A 21,002-nucleotide genomic window follows, 5' to 3' on the forward strand; every position below is an offset into this window, starting at 1 on the left:
TTATATAACTATGAATTAATAATAAAATAATATCAGTAAAATTAAGACTGATGAATTAAATGAAACATTTCTTTGGTTCTCTGTTTATCCTTAGTTCATGTTCTAATGCTGCTAAACAGATAAAATACTGTGTTGTCACCTAAAATATTTATTTTCTATATGTATTCTTGTATCCAGTTTATCTGTTCCAGTTTCTTTTTTTTTTTGAGACGAAGTTTCGCTCTTGTTACCCAGGCTGGAGTGCAATGGCGCAATCTCGGCTCACCGCAACCTCCCACATCCTGGGTTCAGGCAATTCTCCTGCCTTAGCCTCCCGAGTAGCTGGGATTACAGGCACGCACCACCGTGCCCAGCTAATTTTTTTGTATTTTTAGTAGAGACGGGGTTTCACCATGTTGACCAGGATGGTCTTGATCTCTTGACCTCGTGATCCACCCACCTCAGCCTCCCAAAGTGCTGGGATTACAGGTGTGAGCCACCGTGCCTGGCCTCCAGTTCTTAAGTTTACTGTATTTGATTTCTATTTGCCACATGCATTCTTTTTTCTTCTGTTCCTCCTTTTTTTCCTTTTTTAGGTTAACATTAAATTTTTTTTTTGTTCTGTGCTCTATCTCCTCTGTTATCCTTTTATCCATTTATCTATCTTGTTTTTCAGTGGTTACTCTAGAAATAACAATATGCTTTAACTTTCAATATACCATCAAATAATATTAAAGTAGTTCAAGAACAATACAGAAACACTGTAGTGGTATAATTTCCATTTTTTTTTATTTCTGCTCCTATGTTCTTGCTGTCACGTATTCTATTTCTACATATGTTGTGATTTCAATATGCTATTATTTGTTCCTTTATTAGTGTCATAAAATTTCATTTTTTGTTTATATTACTTGTTTATTTAGTCACATATTTACTATTCTGTTTCTCTATTTCTTCCTGCAGATCTTGGCTTCCATCCACATAGTGTCTTTTTTCCTTCAGTCTCAAGAATGTTTAGCACTTGTTAAAAGGCTGTCTGAAAATGTCTTTATTTTGCCCACATTTTTGAAGGATATTTTCTCTGAATGTAGACATCTTAATTGATATTTTTCCCCATTTACTATTTTGGAGAGTTCCATAGTCTCATGTCCTCCATTGTTTCTGATAAAAAGTCAACTGCCAAGCTTATCACCATTCCCTCATTATATCTCATTGCAGGGAAGGGTAAGGGGAAAGAGATATGCTTTTATGATATTCTTGGTTTCAGAAGTTTAATTATATTTTCCCTGGGCTTCTATGTATTTATCCTTCTCAGAGTTAACTGAGTTTCTTTGATCTATAAGTTTCTGTCTTCCATCAATTCTAGGAAGTTCTGATGAGCATTTATTTTTCAAGTAATATTTTAGCTCCATTTTATGTCCTCTCCTAATGGGATACTTATTACTTATATGATAGACAATTGAATATTGTCCCATATGGCTCAAATTCTCCTTAGTTATTTTATCTCTATTTTTAAATTTAAACAATTTCTGTTTTTTTTACCTTTAAATTCAGTGAGTGTTTCTTCTGCTGTGTCCATTCTACTTTAAAACCAATCAAATATTCTTTATTTCTGATATTGTATGTTTTCTCTTTAGTTTTGATAACTTATTATAGCTTCTTATTTATAGTTTCCATTTCTTCTGATATTCCAATACCTTTATGCATGTTATCTACCTTTTTTGCAAGATCTATAACATTTTTATCATAGCTATTTCAAATCCATGTCTATTAACTACAGTATCTAATCTATGTGTAGAGTTGCCTATATTATTTGTGTTTTCACTGATTAGTAGTCATATTTTTATGCTTCTTTGTGTGTACCATAATTTGTAATTTTATGCTAGATCCTGAGAATTTTAAAAAAAGGCTGACCTAGATATCATTTACCCTTTATAAAGTATGTATCCCTTTCTTTGTCATGTTGCTAATCTGTAGTTAAGTTTTACTCTTGTTTTTAGTTCACTACTAGCTTTCATTATTGAGGATAGGATTAAGGATTTCCCTTCAATATCTCTCTTTCTCTCTCTCTCTCTCTGTCTCTCTGTCTGTCTGTCTGTCTCTCTTTCCATTATAGTTCATCTGCAATGTGAGAGGGCCCCATGAGATTCAGGGGAATATTTCTCAGTTCTGCTTCCAGGTTTCAGCAGACTGCTACCCTGTGTTTGGGGAAGGCTCTGGGTTCCGCAGGGCTATTCTTTCTCTTTCTTCTTGTCGTGTCCCAAAGCTTCTGTGAGCTGCTTCTGTTCCCTTGGAGAAAGCTCCATGTGCCTTTGAAGAAGGAACTATTTCTCTACCCTCCTGTCTTTCTCCCAGCCTTCAGTTGACTACTTCTTTGCTCTCAAAGAAAGCCTCAGATACTGTGGTAGGACCTCTCCACACCAATTTTCCCGCCATGTCCTATGCTTTTGGCAGGCTTCTTCCTTGCACGTAGTGAAGGTTATTTTAATTTTGGGAAATTTATTTTTATTATGTAACTGTTTTTCAAACGTCAAACGTTTACATGTTTGTATTTAATAGCATATAACAAGATACATTGAAAGTTATCTCATTTACATTCTTATTCACTCTACTCTGTGCCGCCCACTTATTGCTAACCAATTCTATTTTCAAATGAATTATTTTTTTCTTTCTTTTTAAAATTAAGCGTATATTGATGCTAGTGTATTTTCCTTCTTTGTAATATAAAAGTTGCTATAGTGTGTATACTATATGCCCCTTCATTTTAACCCCCTTCATAAATCCTGTTCATCATTCCACAATGATGTATAGAAATTTTCCTCATTCTTTCTAACAGATGTATATCATTTATAGTATTACATTTTCTATCTGTATCTTAGTTTATTCAACTTGTTTCTTATTGGTGGACATTTGGATCATTTTCAGGCTTTTGTTAATACCAGTAATGCTATAATATATATAGATTGCTTTCTGTTTTTCTATTGCTTTACGGTTATATTACGAGCAATCTTCTACTATTGATTTAAGATCTATGAAATGATCTGTATTCTAGTTGAGATTAGAAAGCAGAAAATAATTTCTACGTGATATATTATATGTCTCACAAAATAAATGTTAAGCAACTAAAAAGGTATACAGAATTCTATCTTGATTATATCTATGTCTATAGCTATCTATTAATACCTGTGGGGCACCTACTTGCCATTTTGACTTATTAGGAGACACAAAAGAAGGTATTTCCAAAATGATTTTTGTAGATATCTATAAATACATCCAGATATATATCTTACTTGAAATTAACAATTTGGAAGCATCAATTTCATCTTACTATTATGAGGTATGGTTTAGGTGTATCATTAACTGCCAACTATATGCCTGAATTTCAACAGATATTTAAAAACCTAGGTATTTGCAAAATAAACATTAACCATGTGTATAGAGTCACTAACATTTTGCAGGTCCTGTGGCAGATTAGAGAGACTGAAGAAAAAACATTTAAAGGTAAAATTTTCAGCCAAACTCAGAACTTCTCTTCATGACATCTCCTGAATATCCATATGGTGCGTGGTCTCTACTGTAAAATTGCACATTTATAGGTTGAGCTTCCATTAGAAAACAGTATGTGGAATTTATATTTCAGCTTAAAATTTTGCAGTTTTATTTAGAGCAAAGGATAGCACAGATTCTTTATATACATATATACGAAGAGACAGAGAGAGAGATGTGATACTATATGCCTTTCTTCAGTCCTGAATCTCCATTTGCTACAGAAAATCTCCACTTAAAATGCCTATTGTGTTCTCAAGTTTCTCCTTATATGAGTGATTTCTTGGAACTCTTGATTTGTCTCTATGTCTATGTGTATGGGTGCTTTGTATACAATTTTAAATTTGAAACACTCTTTACTGTTGTACAGAACATGAAGGTTTAGTAAACTTTTTTAAGAAGTGATTTATAAATAAATCAGCTATCTGTGTTTGAAAAGTCTAAACTAAAGTGCAGTTGTTTGCTTCAGCTTGTCAATGGATATTTATGAGGTGAGCATAATACTGTAACAGTTATAGCAGTGAAATACATCCTGTGCAGATAGCTAGTAAAGGAGCTCACAGGTGTTAATGCCAGTGGAATTTTAATGCTCAAGAGATGGGAGACATGGCACTTGCACTGGTTAATGCTGCTATTACTGGCCACAGTGAAAATGAGACAGTGAAGTCAGTTTTAAATATTACTGAGGAGTTGGGGTCTGTATACCTAAGCAACAGCATATATGTCAATTCCTACTGTTGTCATATTTTTACCTCTTGGTCTATTTAACTGCGGAGTAGTCATGTAATATCAGACATTTTTCTTTAGGTATCTCCTTTCCCTTCATTCTTATTGTGAGGCTCATGAGAAGGTTTTGCTACCAATTTTTGGGAAAATGTCAATAAACTTCTCACTCTAAGATACACTAATTTGTTGCCTGAAAACGTCAATAAGCTTCTCATGCTAAGATACACTGATTTATTGCCTGAAGTTAAAGATTCTGATGGTGAGTTTAGCTTTTGCTATGACCAGATTTTTTGTTTGTGTTGTATCCTTGATACATTCTGATTATTCTTATACCAAAGAAAAGTTTGTAATAAAACAAAGCTTCCACACAGAGCTGTGCTCTACGTGATGAATCGAAACTATTAATACATTCCAATTTGTAAAGAATTATATTGTGCTTACTTTGCCTAGTACACACACACACAAAAAATGAAGTTTTAAGTCTTCAGACAGATTTATTTGCAGAACTTTGGGATTATGTGAAGAATAGTATGGTTTCACCATGCTTGCATGTATAAACTTCAAGTTCATATGAATTTTTTCAACTTAGTTCAGTTTACATTCAAATAAATAATAATTTGACATTGTCTGTCTACAGACCACCTCATTAAGCCCTAAGAGAATAAGAAAAAGCAACATAGGAAGCATATGGTCTTATTGCATAAGGCACAGGTTTAGGCAATTCTTTGTTGGAGTATTGTAGAGATTAAGAGGAGTTTGAATATTCTCCATGACTGAGAAAGTTAAGAATCAAGAAAGAAACCTGTATTAGTTTATGTTTGCTTATACCTAGTGTACTTTTAAAGAAGTATTGAGAAAAAAAATACAATCAAACCTCAGAAGAATAAAAATAGGTAAATAATAATGATCCAAAGTCAAGATATAGTTATAACAGAAGATCTATACTAAGATTAGCAATTGCTTTTAGGAAATCTTTTAAATCTGGGCTTCCTAAAAGCCAATGCATAAAGAGAAAGAGGTTAAGTTGTATAGTTGCCATTATATAATAAAAGGGAAACATATGAGCTTACCAGAATTGACAACCTTTTTCCTAGCCCTGAACACCAAGGAGAATTGGTCCCTCAATATCAGTGTCCTCAATAGCAGTTTTCCAGAATGCATAATTCTCTTCATATGACCAATATTTGTAGGGCTCTTCATATAACCAAGGGAAAAAAGGAAGAGAGACTGTTATATTGTTTATGTAGATCTATGAGAAAAATCTAAAGAAAAGTAAAGAAATCAAGTCTATGTATACAGATAGTTTACTAGTGATCTGACTTGACACAGGCATGATCTGGACTAATAGTTATCAAACTACATTTTTAGCACAGACACAAATTTTATATACCGAATTGTAATTTTAAAAGATAGATGAAAGTGGAGCATTAGGTTTGAGAGGCCTGCAATTGTTCCTACCTGTTGCCTTCTCACGTACTGCACCAGCCACGGTGACCTGTGAGGTACCTTGCAAATGCCACAGGACTTCATGGCTTACACTATAAATAAACCATTGACCTAGAGAAATAAATGGCTATCATTCCACTTAGAGTCAACTGAGAGTAGTTTTGCCAGTTGACTGGGACAGAAAGGATTCTAACATTATTACAGATAAATACCTGAGACATATATATTCTATATTGTTAATTGCACAGAGAAATTATATGCCCTAGATATTGGGAATGTGATTAAAAGTTTACTGTAATATTAAAATTAAAAAGCCCCCCTTATATTTATTTAAATGTAATGAACTCCAGCATACATAGGGCATAAGGTAGGTTTTACGTGTGTACTGACATATACTTATACACATACACACAAACACATTTTAAAAAATTAGATAGCCAGTTGTGACCTTGCCAAATGCTTGCACAGGGATTTTACTTAAACTCTTAGAATTTTGTATAAGAGGAAAATGCTGACTATAGATTATAAGACTTATTCATAAATCTTCTACCATGTAAATGTACTCTTGAGTTGAACTGCATTAGAGTGGGTAGACCAGGATATTAACTGTAAAGTACAACCCAAAGATGAGTAAAAGAGTTAACTTACGGGCCCATTCAGTGCTGAAAAGCTTTGGCATAGTTGGAAGTTAGTGGTGATTCCAGAGAGTGAGTAGTTAATAAGTTCTTGAGCTGACTTTTAAAAACATAGATACAGATGTTTAAAAATGATTGCATGTTTGCTGAATGAATTCACTCTTTGAAAACTAATGTTACTTTTTAAATTATCAAATGTATGAATATGCAGAAAAGGCAAAAAATAGAATGCAAGAAGTCATATGATATCCCATTAACCTGCAGCATGTCTGTGTATTGTCTGTTAAAGTCTTTTACTTTTGGGGCATATATTGTATAATTACAATCACATCTATGTAAAATTCGTTGTTTTTAGTCACCATTGTATTTCACCTTCAGAAAGTTTCCTTATTTTTAATGGCTATGTAATAGAGTAAAATATATGAATACGAATTTATTCAACTAGTCTCTGTTGGGCAGAAATAAATAAGAAATGAGTATATTTTTGACTTTTATAAAAACTCTATAGTAAATATTTTAAAATCTCTGTCTAGCTATTTTATTAGGTTAGATTCCTAAAGTGAAATTATTGAGTCAAGAATGTGTAAGCTTTTAAAGACCATTTTTACATACTTTGCTTACCATATAGATTTTGACAATTTTACTTTCACTAGCAATGCACAAAAGTTCTTTTCTTGCCACAGAAATTCACTAGTTAGGCATTGTTTTCAATATAAGCTTGCATAAAACAGTATTCTTTAAAAGGGAGACAGTTTTATTCCTTTAAAGCCATAATTTTTATTGGGTAAATGTAATGTTTCCTTAACAAGATCATAATTTAATGATTCAGTGATTAATATATAAAATATGCTAAACTAAAAATAATGTTTAAGTTGGTAAACACACCCAGAGTAATCTTACTCAGATTAATTTGCCAAATTCCTTAATATATGGAGAAAGGTCAACTACAACAGTCAATCAGTATCTGAAAAATTATGATTTCTAAATTAATATACTTTAAATGTGTTTTGCTGTAGCTTAAAGTCAGTGATAAAATTATCTTTATTCTGACTAATCTTAATTTTTATGAATATTTCATCAGTTCTACTTCTCAACTTTTATGTCATGCAAAATTAATAAATTTAGCAATGTTTTTATTGAATACAGAGTATTATAGTTCCAAACCAAAATAAGGTAATATATTTATACTTCATTTTTAAACTAATGCAGACACTAATTTAATTCAATTTTATATTGATGAAATGTTTTTATTGTTTTTTTTTTTTTTTTTAATTTTTTTAATTTTTTATTGGATTATAGGTTTTGGGGTACATGAGCAGAGCATGCAAGACAGTTGTGTAGGTACACACATGGCAGTGTGCTTTCTTTTCTTCTCCCCTTCACCCACATTTGGCTTTGCTCCCCAGGCTATCCCTCCCCACCTCCCCCTCCCACTGGCCCTCCCCTTTTCCCCCCAATAGACCCCAGTGTTTAGTACTCCCCTTTCTGTGTCCATGTGTTCTCATTTTTCATCACCCACCTATGAGTGAGAATATGCGGTGTTTCATTTTCTGTTCTTGTGTCAGTTTGCTGAGGATGATGTTTTCCAGATTCATCCATGTCCCTACAAACGACACAAACTCATCATTTCTGATTGCTGCATAATATTCCATGGTGTATATGTGCCACATTTTTCCAATCCAGTCTATTATCAATGGGCATTTGGGTTGATTCCAGGTCTTTGCTATTGTAAACAGTGCTGCAATGAACATTCATGTACATGTGTCCTTATAGTAGAAGGATTTATAGTCTTTTGGATATATACCCAGTAATGGGATTGCTGGGTCAAATGGAATTTCTATTTCTAAGGCCTTGAGGAATCGCCACACCATCTTCCACAATGGTTGAACTAATTTACACTCCCACCAACAGTGTAAAAGTGTTCCTTTTTCTCCACATCCTCTCCAGCATCTGTTGTCTCCAGATTTTTTAATGATCGCCATTCTAACTGGCGTGAGATGGTATCTCAATGTGGTTTTGATTTGCATCTCTCTGATGATCAGTGACGATGAGCATTTTTTCATATGATTGTTGGCCTCATATATGTCTTCTTTCGTAAAGTATCTGTTCATATCCTTTGCCCACTTTTGAATGGGCTTGTTTGTTTTTTTCCTGTAAATCTGTTTGAGTTCTTTGTAAATTCTGGATATCAGCCCTTTGTCAGATGGGTAAACTGCAAAAATTTTTTTCCATTCTGTTGGTTGCCGATCCACTCTAGTGACTGTTTCTTTTGCCGTGCAGAAGCTGTGGAGTTTCATTAGGTCCCATTTGTCTATTTTGGCTTTGGTTGCCAATGCTTTTGGTGTTTTGTTCATGAAGTCTTTGCCTACTCCTATGTCCTGGATAGTTTTGCCTAGATTTTCTTCTAGGGTTTTTATGGTGCCAGGTCTTATGTTTAAGTCTTTAATCCATCTGGAGTTAATTTTAGTGTAAGGTGTCAGGAAGGGGTCCAGTTTCTGCTTTCTGCACATGGCTAGCCAGTTTTCCCAACACCATTTGTTAAACATGGAATCCTTTCCCCATTGCTTGTTTTTGTCAGGTTTATCAAAGATTGTATAGTTGTATGTATGTTGTGTTGCCTCCGGTGCCTCTGTTTTGTTCCATTGGTCTATATCTCTGTTTTGGTACCAGTACCATGCTGTTTTGATTACTGTAGCCTTGTAGTATAGTTTGAAATCTGGTAGTGTGATGCCCCCCGCTGTGTTCTTTTTGCTTAGAATTAACTTGGCTATGCGGGCTCTCTTTTGGTTCCATATGAAGTTCATGGTGGTTTTTTCCAGTTCTGTGAAGAAAGTCAATGGTAGCTTGATGGGGATAGCGTTGATTCTGTAAATTACTTTGGGCAGTATAGCCATTTTCACGATATTAATTCTTCCTAACCATGAACATGGAATGTTTCTCCATCTGTTTGTGTCCTCTCTGATTTCGTTGAGCAGTGGTTTGTAGTTCTCCTTGAAGAGGTCTCTTACGTTCCTTGTGAGTTGTATTCCAAGGTATTTTATTGTTTTTGTAGCAATTGCGAATGGCAGTTCGCTCTTGATTTGGCTTTCTTTAAGTCTGTTATTGGTGTAGACGAATGCTTGTGATTTTTGCACATTGCTTTTATATCCTGAGACTTTGCTGCAGTTGCTTATCAGTTTCAGGAGTTTTTGGGCTGAGGCGATGGGGTCTTCTAGGTATACTATCATGTCGTCTACAAATAGAGACAATTTGGCTTCCACCTTTCCTATTTGAATACCCTTTATTTCTTTTTCTTGCCTGATTGCTCTGGCTAGAACTTCCAGTACTATATTGAATAGGAGTGGTGAAAGAGGGCATCCTTGTCTAGTGCCAGATTTCAAAGGGAATGCTTCCAGTTTTTGCCCATTCAGTATGATATTGGCTGTTGGTTTGTCATAAATAGCTTTTATTACTTTGAGATACGTTCCATCAATACCGGGTTTATTGAGGGTTTTTAGCATAAAGGGCTGTTGAATTTTGTCAAATGCCTTCTCTGCGTCAATTGAGATAATCATGTGGTTTTTGTTTTTGGTTCTGTTTATGTGGTGAATTACATTTATAGACTTGCGTATGTTGAACCAGCCTTGCATCCCCGGGATGAATCCTACTTGATCATGATGAATAAGTTTTTTGATTTGCTGTTGCATTCGGCTTGCCAATATTTTATTGAAGATTTTTTGCATCTATGTTCATCATGGATATTGGCCTGAAGTTTTCTTTTCTCGTTGGGTCTCTGCCGGGTTTTGGTATCAGAATGATGTTGGTCTCATAAAATGATTTGGGAAGGATTCCCTCTTTTTGGATTGTTTGAAATAGTTTTAGAAGAAATGGTGCCAGCTCCTCCTTGTGTGTCTGGTAGAATTCGGCTGTGAACCCGTCTGGACCTGGGCTTTTTTTGTGTGGTAGGCTCTTAATTGCTGCCTCAACTTCAGACCTTGTTATTGGTCTATTCATAGTTTCAGCTTCCTCCTGGTTTAGGCTTGGGAGGACACAGGAGTCCAGGAATTTGTCCATTTCTTCCAGGTTTACTAGTTTATGCGCATATAGTTGTTTGTAATATTCTCTGATGATGGTTTGAATTTCTGTGGAATCTGTGGTGATTTCCCCTTTATCATTTTTTATTGCATCTATTTGGTTGTTCTCTCTTTTATTTTTAATCAATCTGGCTAGTGGTCTGTCTATTTTGTTGATCTTTTCAAAAAACCAGCTCTTGGATTTATTGATTTTTTGAAGGGTTTTTCGTGTCTCAATCTCCTTCAGCTCAGCTCTGATCTTAGTTATTTCTTGTCTTCTGCTGGGTTTTGAGTTTTTTTGGTCTTGGTCCTCTAGCTCTTTCAATTTTGACGATAGGGTGTCAATTTTATATCTCTCCATTCTCCTCATATGGGCACTTATTGCTATATGCTTTCCTCTAGAGACTGCTTTAAATGTGTCCCAGAGGTTCTGGCACGTTGTGTCTTCGTTCTCATTGGTTTCGAAGAACTTCTTTATTTCTGCCTTCATTTCGTTGTTTACCCAGTCAACATTCAAGAGCCAGTTGTTCAGTTTCCATGAAGCTGTGCGGTTCTGGGTCGGTTTCTGAATTCTGAGTTCTAACTTGATTGCACTATGGTCTGAGAGGCTGTTTGTTATGATTTCAGTTGTTTTGCATTTGCTGAGCAGTGCTTTACTTCCAATTATGTGGTCAATTTTAGATTAGGTGTGATGTGGTGCTGAGAAGAATGTGTATTCTGTGGATTTGGGGTGGAGAGTTCTGTAAATGTCTATCAGGTTTGCTTGCTCCAGGTCTGAGTTCAAGCCCTGGATATCCTTGTTGATTTTTTGTCTGGTAGATCTGTCTAGTATTGACAGTGGAGTGTTAAAGTCTCCCACTATTATTGTGTGAGAGTCTAAGTCCTTTTGTAAGTCCTTAAGAACTTGCCTTATGTATCTGAGTGCTCCTGCATTGGGTCCATATATGTTTAGGATCGTTAGCTCTTCTTGTTGTATCGATCCTTTTACCATTATGTAATGGCCTTCTTTGTCTCTTTTGATCTTTGTTGCTTTAAAGTCTATTTTATCGGAGATGAGAATTGCAACTCCTGCTTTTTTTTGCTTTCCATTAGCTTGGTAAATCTTCCTCCATCCCTTTATTTTGAGCCTTTGTGTATCCTTGCATGTGAGATGGGTTTCCTGGATACAGCACACTGATGGGTTTTGGCTTTTTATCCAATTTGCCAGTCTGTGTCTTTTGATTGGTGCATTTAGTCCATTTACATTTAGGGTTAATATTGTTATGTGTGAATTTGATACTGCCATTTTGATGCTAAGTGGCTGTTTTGCCTGTTAGTTGTTGTAGATTCTTCATTATGTTGATGCCCTTTAGCATTCAGTGTGATTTTGGAATGGCTGGTACTGGTTGATCCTTTCTATGTGTAGTGCCTCTTCTAGGAGCTCTTGTAAAGCAGGCCTGGTGGTGACAAAATCTCTGAGTACTTGCTTGTTCGCAAAGGATTTTATTTTTCCTTCACTTCTGAAGCTCAGTTTGGCTGGATATGAAATTCTGGGTTGAAAGTTCTTTTCTTTAAGGATGTTGAATATTGGCCCCCACTCTCTTCTGGCTTGTAGTGTTTCTGCCGAGAGATTTGCTGTGAGTCTGATGGGCTTCCCTTTGTGGGTGACCCAACCTTTCTCTCTGGCTGCCCTTAGTATTCTCTCCTTTATTTCAACCCTATTGAATCTGACGATTATGTGCCTTGGGGTTGCTCTTCTTGCGGAATATCTTTGTGGTGTTCTCTGAATTTCCTGCAATTGAGTGTTGGCCTGTCTTGCTAGGTGGGGGAAATTTTCCTGGATGATGTCCTGAAGAGTATTTTCCAGCTTGGATTCATTCTCTTCGTCCCCTTCTGGTACACCTATCAAACGTAGGTTAGGTCTTTTCACATAGTCCCACATTTCTTGGAGACTTTGTTCATTCTTTTTTGCGTTTTTTTCTCTAATCTTGGTTTCTCGTTTTATTTCATTGAGTTGGTCTTCGACTTCAGATATTCTTTCTTCTGCTTGGTCAATTCGGCTATTGAAACTTGTGCATGCTTCGCGAAGTTCTCGTATTGTGTTTCTCAGCTCCTTTAATTCATTCATATTCCTCTCTAAGTTATCCATTCTTGTTATCATTTCCTCAAATCTTTTTTCAAATCTTTTCTCAAGGTTCTTAGTTTCTTTGCATTGATTTAATACATGATCTTTTAGCTCACCAAAGTTTCTCATTATCCATCTTCTGAAGTCTAATTCCGTCATTTCATCACAGTCATTCTCCGTCCAGCTTTGTTCCCTTGCTGGTGAGGAGTTTTGGTCCTTTCTAGGAGGCGAGGTGTTCTGGTTTCGGGGGGTGTTTTCCTCCTTTTTGCGCTGGTTTCTTCCCATCTTTGCGGATTTGTCCGCTGGTCGTCTGCGTAGTTGCTGACTTTTCAATTGGGTCTCTGAGTGGACACCCTGAATGTTGATGATGAAGTATTTCTGTTGCTTGGTTTTCCTTCTACCAGTCTAGCCCCTTCGCTGTACGAGTGCTGAGGTCCGCTCCAGACCCTGCTTGTCTGGGGTGCACCTCTAGCTGCTGTGGCACAGCGAGGGATGCTACCAGTTTCTTTTTCTGCTATCTTTGTCCCACGATGGTGCCTGCCTAATGTCAGTCTTTTGGATATAGAGGAGACAGTTTGTACTTTATAGGGGTTTAATTGCTGAGCTGTGAGCTGTGTTGTTCATTCAGGGCTGTTAGGCTGCTATGTTTGATTCTGCTGCAACAGAGCTCATTAAAAAAACCCTTTTTTTTCTCAAATGCTGTGTTGAGGGGTTTGGGCTTTATTTTTGGATGTCCGTTGAGGTCCTGCTCAGCTAGGATGCAGACTAGCCACTGTTTGCCTGCCGAGGCTCCGCCCTGCTGTGGTGAGGCTCGCCCTGGCTCCGCTGTTCTCCGCCACGCCCTGCGGCGGAGTCTCTCTGTTGTAGCGGGTTGCCTCGGCGATGGCAGGCTGCGTCAGCAGTGGGCGTGTATCTCAGTAGGGACGGGTTGCCTCGGCAACGGCTGGCTGCGTCAGCAATGGGCGTGTATCTCAGTTGGGGCGGGTTACCTCGGTAATGGTGGCCACCCCTCCCCCTCAGAGCGTCTTGGGCCGTCTGCATGGGGCTTGTTTGAAATCGCGGTTTTGTTCGTCCCACTGGGCCAATCCTAACGCTCTGTTCCTGCAATCCCCTGGGCTGGCCCACTGTTCAAGTCTAGCTCAGTCTCAAGTCCAGCCCTCTCACGTCTCCAGTTGCCGGTTCAACGGGGCACCCGGACAAGTGCGCCCTGTGGGGAGCGCTGGGTAGGGCCGGCCGCCGCCACCCCGGCTGCCGGCTTCGCCAGGCGTAATATCTGCCTGGCGTCCCGCGTCTCCTCTTCACTTGGGAATTTCCCCGTTCCCTGAGCAACAAAGATCAGTCTGGAAATGCAGCTCAGACTCACCTCTCCGCAGACACAACGAGAACTCCAATCCTGGGTTGTTCTCACAGCGCCATCTTGAGTCCTCCCCCCTGTTTTTATTGTTAAAGTTTATGCTTCAGTGATTTATAAAGCATGATATCAAATTCAAGTTGGTTGTATTGATTGCCTAATTAAGTAGTGTGGGTGCTACCAAAAGCATTACAACAATAGGACATTTAGATTTTACTCATGATATACATGTATAATTAGGGCATGACTTTAAATCAAGAAAATTATTTAGAAATATTATTTAAATGTTCAGAAAATCAAGAAAATTAATATTTTCTTCATAATTATGATTATATATTACATGTTATTCACCAAACACTTATGCCACCTTAGTTCCAGTTTATTGAATTACTTGTGAAATATAGGCATAATATTACACATTCATTCATTTTAACTCTTGCTCATGGGAATCTTATGTTCCTCTATTTTGGCATATTAAAATTTTAGAGTGGTTTATTTCAGAGACTATATAATCTTGTCACCTGATACTAGTATTAGCTTCTATACAGAGAATAAAGTATTAAACTTACAAATATAGGTCTATACATATTCTTCTGTATATTTTGCTTACATTTAATAGTTTCTTATTAAACTACTTAGTTAACTCTTATTTTTAGCACTTGTATTATTTGTTATAAAAGTGAAATAGTCTCAGAAAAAGAAACATGATTAATACTACTTTTCATTCTGTACAGTTTTTTAGTGAGTGGTGATGTTCAAGTTATTTTATATTGCATTACTTGCTACCTTGGTAACATACCTTTATTGTGTAGGCATTTTAAGCATGAGGATATGGCAGACCTGTAAGCCTTGTCATATTCCATTCTCTACAAATAAAAATTGCTCTGCAGTGTTCTGGCATAGACTTCTTGCTGTAACATAAATGGCAGCCCAAACATCTATGACCTTAAACATAATTAGCATTATCATTAATATGTGTTTTGTAAGCTAGTATTGGGTGTAGTTGAAGGATGATGCTATCTAATCATGGTTACTTACAACCGGATGTGTTGCCTTGATTTTAAAATTTTCTGGTAAGTGGATGGCAGCAGCCAATATGAAATAATTGCCTGGAAGTAAGACACCTGATGGAATACTGAATAAAATATTTTCCTCTACCCAGAAGTTTCCATTTTTCTTGATTCTTCTTTCATACCTTTTCCTCTTTTTTTGCTACTCTCATCCGTTTTCTCCATATTTTCTTCTCTCCTTTTCCACTATTTTTCTCCTTGCTAATCCTCTTTCTCTTCCTCAGATCCATACTTTCTATCTTCTCATTTTTGAGATCTGGCTAATAACAGTATCTGTTTTTTATTGAGAGTTTGCTATATGTCAGGCACTATTTTCAGGACTTAATATATATATTAACAAATTTAATCTTTACAACAGCCTTAAGAATAGGTTCGTTTTTTTAATCTTCATTTTGCTAAATAAAGGAACTGAGGTATACAGTCATTAAGTTGCCCATGGTCACACAGTTAAGAAGTGACAGCAGCTGGAAGGCATACTCTGTCTTTAGAGTGCTCAGATTTAAAGACTGTTATCTTTCCTTTTAGATATTTGAGCACACAATTATGGCACAGTGTAGTACGGCTGTAGTGGAGATGCAGTAGGGATCTTTGGGAAAAGGAGCCCCATGACTGGGAAAACTGTGAAATACTTAACAACAACTTTTGTTTTTGTTTTTGTTTTTTGGAGATGGAGTCTAGCTCTGTCTCCAGGCTGGAGTGTGGTGGTGCGATCTTGGCTCACTGCAACCTCTGTCTCCTGGGTTCAAGCGATTCTCCTGCCTCAGCCTTTCGAATAGCTGGGATTATGGGCACATGCTGCCACACCCAGCTAATTTTTGTATTTTTAGTAGGGACGGGGTTTCACCATGTTGGCAAGGATGATCTCGATCTCTTGACCTCATGATCCACTCACCTCGGCCTCCCAAAGTGCTGGGATTACAGGTCTGATCCACTGTGTCCCACCAACAGTTACTCTTCAACAGATTTCCCAAAATCACCTACTTTAAAATTTTTGAACAATAAAATTACACCCAGATATTATCAGCTGTTGATAAAAGTAAAAACCACTGAGTCCATGATCAGAAGGAGAGAACATTTGCTTATTTTTGTTAATGAGTGTTTTTTAAAGCATATAGTTATATATTGCATTTAATAAGTTTTTCTTTTCTTTCTTTTTTTTTTTTGGTGCTTAAATCTAGAGACATTTGGCAGCTGATAGTTAATACTTAATACCAAGCTTTGGAAGAATTGTAATAAGGACCTCAGAGTCAAAATCAACAGAGTTTTCTTCACTCAAGTTTCCATATCTTTAATTAAATCACATCAAATGAAATAAATAATTTAGGTATGGAATAATTGAGGTATTGAAGTGAATTTGAGAATTTGGGTAGACTATGACTCTCACTTGTTAAGCTATTCACTTGCTTAGAGTAAATTAATAATCTAATCATTACTAGTCATTACACACTAAATAGGGTATACAGAACAGAAGTGATCACAGAAGAATCCTTGTATCTATATCATTAATAAGTGATAAAGCACAAATGAAAATATTCATAATCAATTATTTTTAAAATTTTACAGAAGAGGGAAAAGTTTTACTTTTTGATCTACAAATACACAAGAAAAATATGTTATTAATTTATATCTTGGCTGTCATAATATCATTTCTCATATATTTGTTCGATTCTGGAATATTGACAGAGATCATATTTTAAATGTTCATCCCTGTTGAAGTTGCATAGTTCCAATCTATTTCTCATTGAATACATATACTATTGTGCTTTTGGAGCACTGCTTTTATTCTGCTCAATTATTTGTGTATGATGTCAGTTTCCTACCTGTCCCTCTTAAAAAAGTATTTCTAACCATTTTGAAACATGACATGTTGTGAAAATAACATTTTTATTGTTTTATTGTGTTGTGGGAACACACTTAGCTTCCTTAGTTAATCTAGAGAAGAGCACCTCTTCACTTAATATGCACTCTAAAAATCTTGTTTGAAAGTTCTAGGTAACACAAAAATACAGTCTGAATACATGACCTATGACTTGTATCAGTAAGGAATTTTAACCTCATTTTAGTTTGATCATCTGTCTGCTTTTTTTCTTACTTTCTTTTGCACTGATATGATTTGTAGACATTAACACAAGTAAGTAATAAAAATTGGAAATTTTAGTAATAATGTTACCTCCAAAAATATTTAAAAGACAGATAATTTGATGAATGTTTGCCTTTTAGCAAAAACTAATGGAAGCTCCTAGCTCTGTTTTGTTTTTATGCTTTTCTGTTTCTTCATTTATTTGTGAAATTTAAAATTTATTGAGCAGTCACTTTTGAGAGTAAAATGGACAAAAATTCTGCTTTTATATTCCAGCCATTCTTCTTCAACATTGTGTTTTGTTGCTTTAGATTTTATTATGCTTTAGTTCTAAAATCTAAAACATTTTGAGAGTAGTTATTGTAAGAAACACAGAAATCTCAATAGGGTGATAATCTTGATCCTATCTTAGAAAGCACTATGCTAGCTTTTGGCTGGTTGAAGAATCTGGAGATGATTTAGGTAGTATGGTGGATCAGTAGTATGGTACCAAAGAGAGGAAAGGAAGGTATCTTATCACTAATTGGATACTTTGTTTTTTCAAATATTTCTTGGATTATTTACAATTATACATGGAACAGTGTGTCTGCACAACCTTCATAGAAGTGTTAAGAAATTAGAATGGCAAATCCTCTTGGGAAATGCATAAGCGCAAATAGTCACCATTTGAAATGAACACATCATGGTGGAGTGCAGTGGTGAGACATGGTCAATAAAAATGGACACGATCTTGCAACAATCCTTCATAAAATGGAATTACAAAAAGATGATGATCCCTTTCTTGGGATTCCTCTTCCTCAGTCTCCTTCTACTTACTAACTGTGATCATCATGTATGCATTTTAGGAGCACCAGATTATGCAAGAGAATATTTTCATTTTAATTTATTACACAAAGAAGCATATTGGTTGTGGCTTTAATATTTTTATGGCTATGATAGTAGTGCTATATTTTAAATAACAGTAACAAAAATTGTATTTCCATATTAATTCTACCACACTATCTCATAAGTGAACTTACTGTGGAAAAGATCTGAATGAACCATCATGCTTTAACCCAAGGAAAAAAAATTATGACTTCATTTATCATGTTAACATTGTACTTTCCTTGGGTAATCATTTATCATATCATGGTAGGAAGACTAGATGTTCTCATGCTTTTTAAATAATTGCTTCAATATTTCAATATGGGTTTATTTTTTTCCTCAGGGCCGGTGCATAAACTTCTCCCGAGTTCCGTCTCAGTAAAAGGGAAGTAGGAAGACCAAGAAGGTACGAAGATGGCACATTTTCACATTGCTGATTTTCAACCAAATGAAAAACATCAAGTGCATTTGAGAAGCTTTTGGAAGAGCAGCTTAATGCCTCTCAGTCAGGAAATATTTTCTCTGCCTTCTGCTTTGCTTGCCCCAAACATTTTCAAATACTTGTTTTGCCATCTACATGGGAGATGATGAAACTCAGTGATAACTCATGATTTATGACATTGACAATAAAGAGGAACATTGACCTGCACACTATGGTTTGTAAAAGATAGTTTGTTTGAATGTACAGAAGAAGGAAAAGCTACAAGAGCAACAACATGAAGATGATATCAAAATAGGGACTGCAAAACAACTAGCCATGATAGGAGACAGGAATTTTTTACATGGTAACATGGCACTTGTGTTTTTATTTGCCAAGATCTTTATCCATAGGCAGAGTATGAAATTTCCCACCAGGCTAAGCAAATAAAGAAGTACATTGCCTTATAGCTATGTCAGATCACAGAATCCTTCCAAGTCCCCTATCACAGTGTGCCTTACGGGAAGTTTCTGACTGGAAAATCTTGTCATTCTAACACTGAAAAGTGCACACGCATGACAAAATGTAGACAAGATGCCTCAAGGAATTGGTAGCAAGCAAGATTTTGCCCTTTAGTTTTCGAAGACACCTTTCTTTCATTATGCACTTGAGACAAGAAAATTAATAGAGCGTTATTCCACAGAAAGACAGCCTCTAGCTAAAGATCTTGAGTGGAGTACAAGGGACTCATGCTTTGTGAATTTGTCCCTCTGACTGGTAGATTCCCCTTTTCCTATGTTTAGGATGTAGTAGTGCATAAAGCATTAATATCCATAAACATACCTAGAAGTTTGTTTTGCTTTTAATTTAAAGGAAGCAGTAAACACAAAGCTTCCGCTCAGGGTTTTTTCTTTCTTCAAGTCTCCAAGGGCTCTTCAGCGTCACAAGCCAGCAACTCTCTTTGCATGAAAATTTCGAAGTTTAATTAATATAATTAAAAGCAACAGCAAGCAGCAGCCTGTGAAGATTTTGCTCATCTTTTTTATGCCTTTTGACATTGAATGACCTATTACTGTATGTGCATTACTTGGATTTTGAGGGGCACTCTACCTTGGTTATGATTCAGTAGAAGAAAAAGACCTCCTTTCTTCAATTTAGAAATCAAATCTTCAGGAGGGTCACCATCACAAAATATGGACAATGTATGTATTATAATTTTTTAGAAAAACCACCATCGTGTCACGTTGATGATGCCAAATTATGTTAGCGTGAGCAGAAACACTGTGGGGGAGGAAGGCAGCAGCCGAAGAAAAATGCTCAAATGATCTAGTCACTTTTGATACTGTACTTCAGATGCGAAATGGATATTCGACTGGAAACCTGACAAAGCGCGCCTGCTTTGATGTGAACTGGTATAGACAATGACCAGTGGCTGGGTCAGTGGGATGTCTCTCTGCTAGCACAAAGGCTTATCAAATGACACTAAAAATAAGTTCAACAACCATCACATTGGAAGGGAGAAGGTGAACATTTCATGTTTGGCGGGCACGTGAGTGCACAAGATGGAAAGAGCGATTGGAGCATCCTGGTATAATTACCCCCATTGTGCTCTTAATGGAAATTTCAAAAGATGGGAGTGATTCTGTTGGTTGGTGTCCAGGTTTGTGGCACTCTTCCAAGAAGCCTTACGCACACAAACAAATATATAATTATCTATACATATATATCATCTAGCTTGAAACTTTTGCTCAAGTTTATTTATGTCACTGGCTGGCTGGATCCAAAGTCATGTGTCCACACATTCATAAATAAAAATTTTACCTGTGCCTGTGCTACCATTTCTTTAAGCCCACGTAAAGCTAATGCCTTCTTGGGTTGAATATGCAGTTGTTCTGCTTAGTTTCAGGAATGGAATTCTATTCAGTTCCAAAATGTCCTTCATGTTCACAGACGATACTATTGGCAGTATCTGCGTATGCAAGTGTAACTTGGAAGCCTGACATAGTATACCCAACCCTTTCTGCAGTGAGTTCTTACATCCCTTTGTTCTGCATTTGCATCTGGAACAAGACCTAATGCTGCTTCCTTAAATGTGCACTTCATTTCTGATGAGTGCCCACCCATTATTGCTATTTTAATAGCATTGAGAATATTACAGAAGCTAAAGCTATGTTTTTTTCATAACTACTTTAAATTTATCTAGAATTATGTAGTATACTTGGATTTTGCTGTATTAACAATGTAAATTAACCTCTGCCTTTAAATGGAAAAATAACTTTCTATAGATTATTATGCAGCTACTACCAAGAATTCTCAGTGAAGGGGAAGTGGCAATGGTCTATATGTAGACTTAAAAATACCATTCATAATGTTCAAAGACTGATGGACTTTCATTGCCCTAAAGATAAGAACCAGATCTGTTTTATGCTTTTCCCCAATTCTTTTCAACTAACTAGCAGTTGAAAATAATTTGTTTTAAAGAGTGTTATTTTCTTACCAAAAGACCAGATCAAAAATCCCTATAATTTTTAACCAAAAAAAGATTAAAGCCATTTCTATAAATTTAATGACATTTTGTATTTTATATAGAGAAATAACTTCTGTTTGATTTTCTGGACATGATGTCAGTCAAGATTTACTTTCTGTGTAAAAATGAGTAAGTCTTGCACATAATCCATTCGTGTTGCATAAGGTTGCAAAAACAATTAAGTGGGAAATGACTCCTAACTTATGT

General features: G+C 36.1%; 1 protein-coding gene across 1 annotated transcript in view; it reads left to right on the forward strand.

The window, feature by feature from the left end:
- The window catches only part of ANTXR2 (ANTXR cell adhesion molecule 2), a 157,064-nt gene extending 136,970 nt beyond the window's left edge, over positions 1-20,094 (forward strand). The window contains exon 17 of the mRNA XM_008993102.5: positions 18,194-20,094. Coding sequence (XP_008991350.3) covers positions 18,194-18,232 — 39 coding nt within the window. The 3' untranslated portion in view covers positions 18,233-20,094. The remainder of the gene's footprint in view (positions 1-18,193) is intronic.
- Positions 20,095-21,002: the final 908 nt, after the last annotated feature.

This window comes from Callithrix jacchus, chromosome 3, assembly GCF_049354715.1.
Source record: "Callithrix jacchus isolate 240 chromosome 3, calJac240_pri, whole genome shotgun sequence".
In the NCBI taxonomy this organism is placed as follows: Eukaryota; Metazoa; Chordata; class Mammalia; order Primates; family Cebidae; genus Callithrix; species Callithrix jacchus.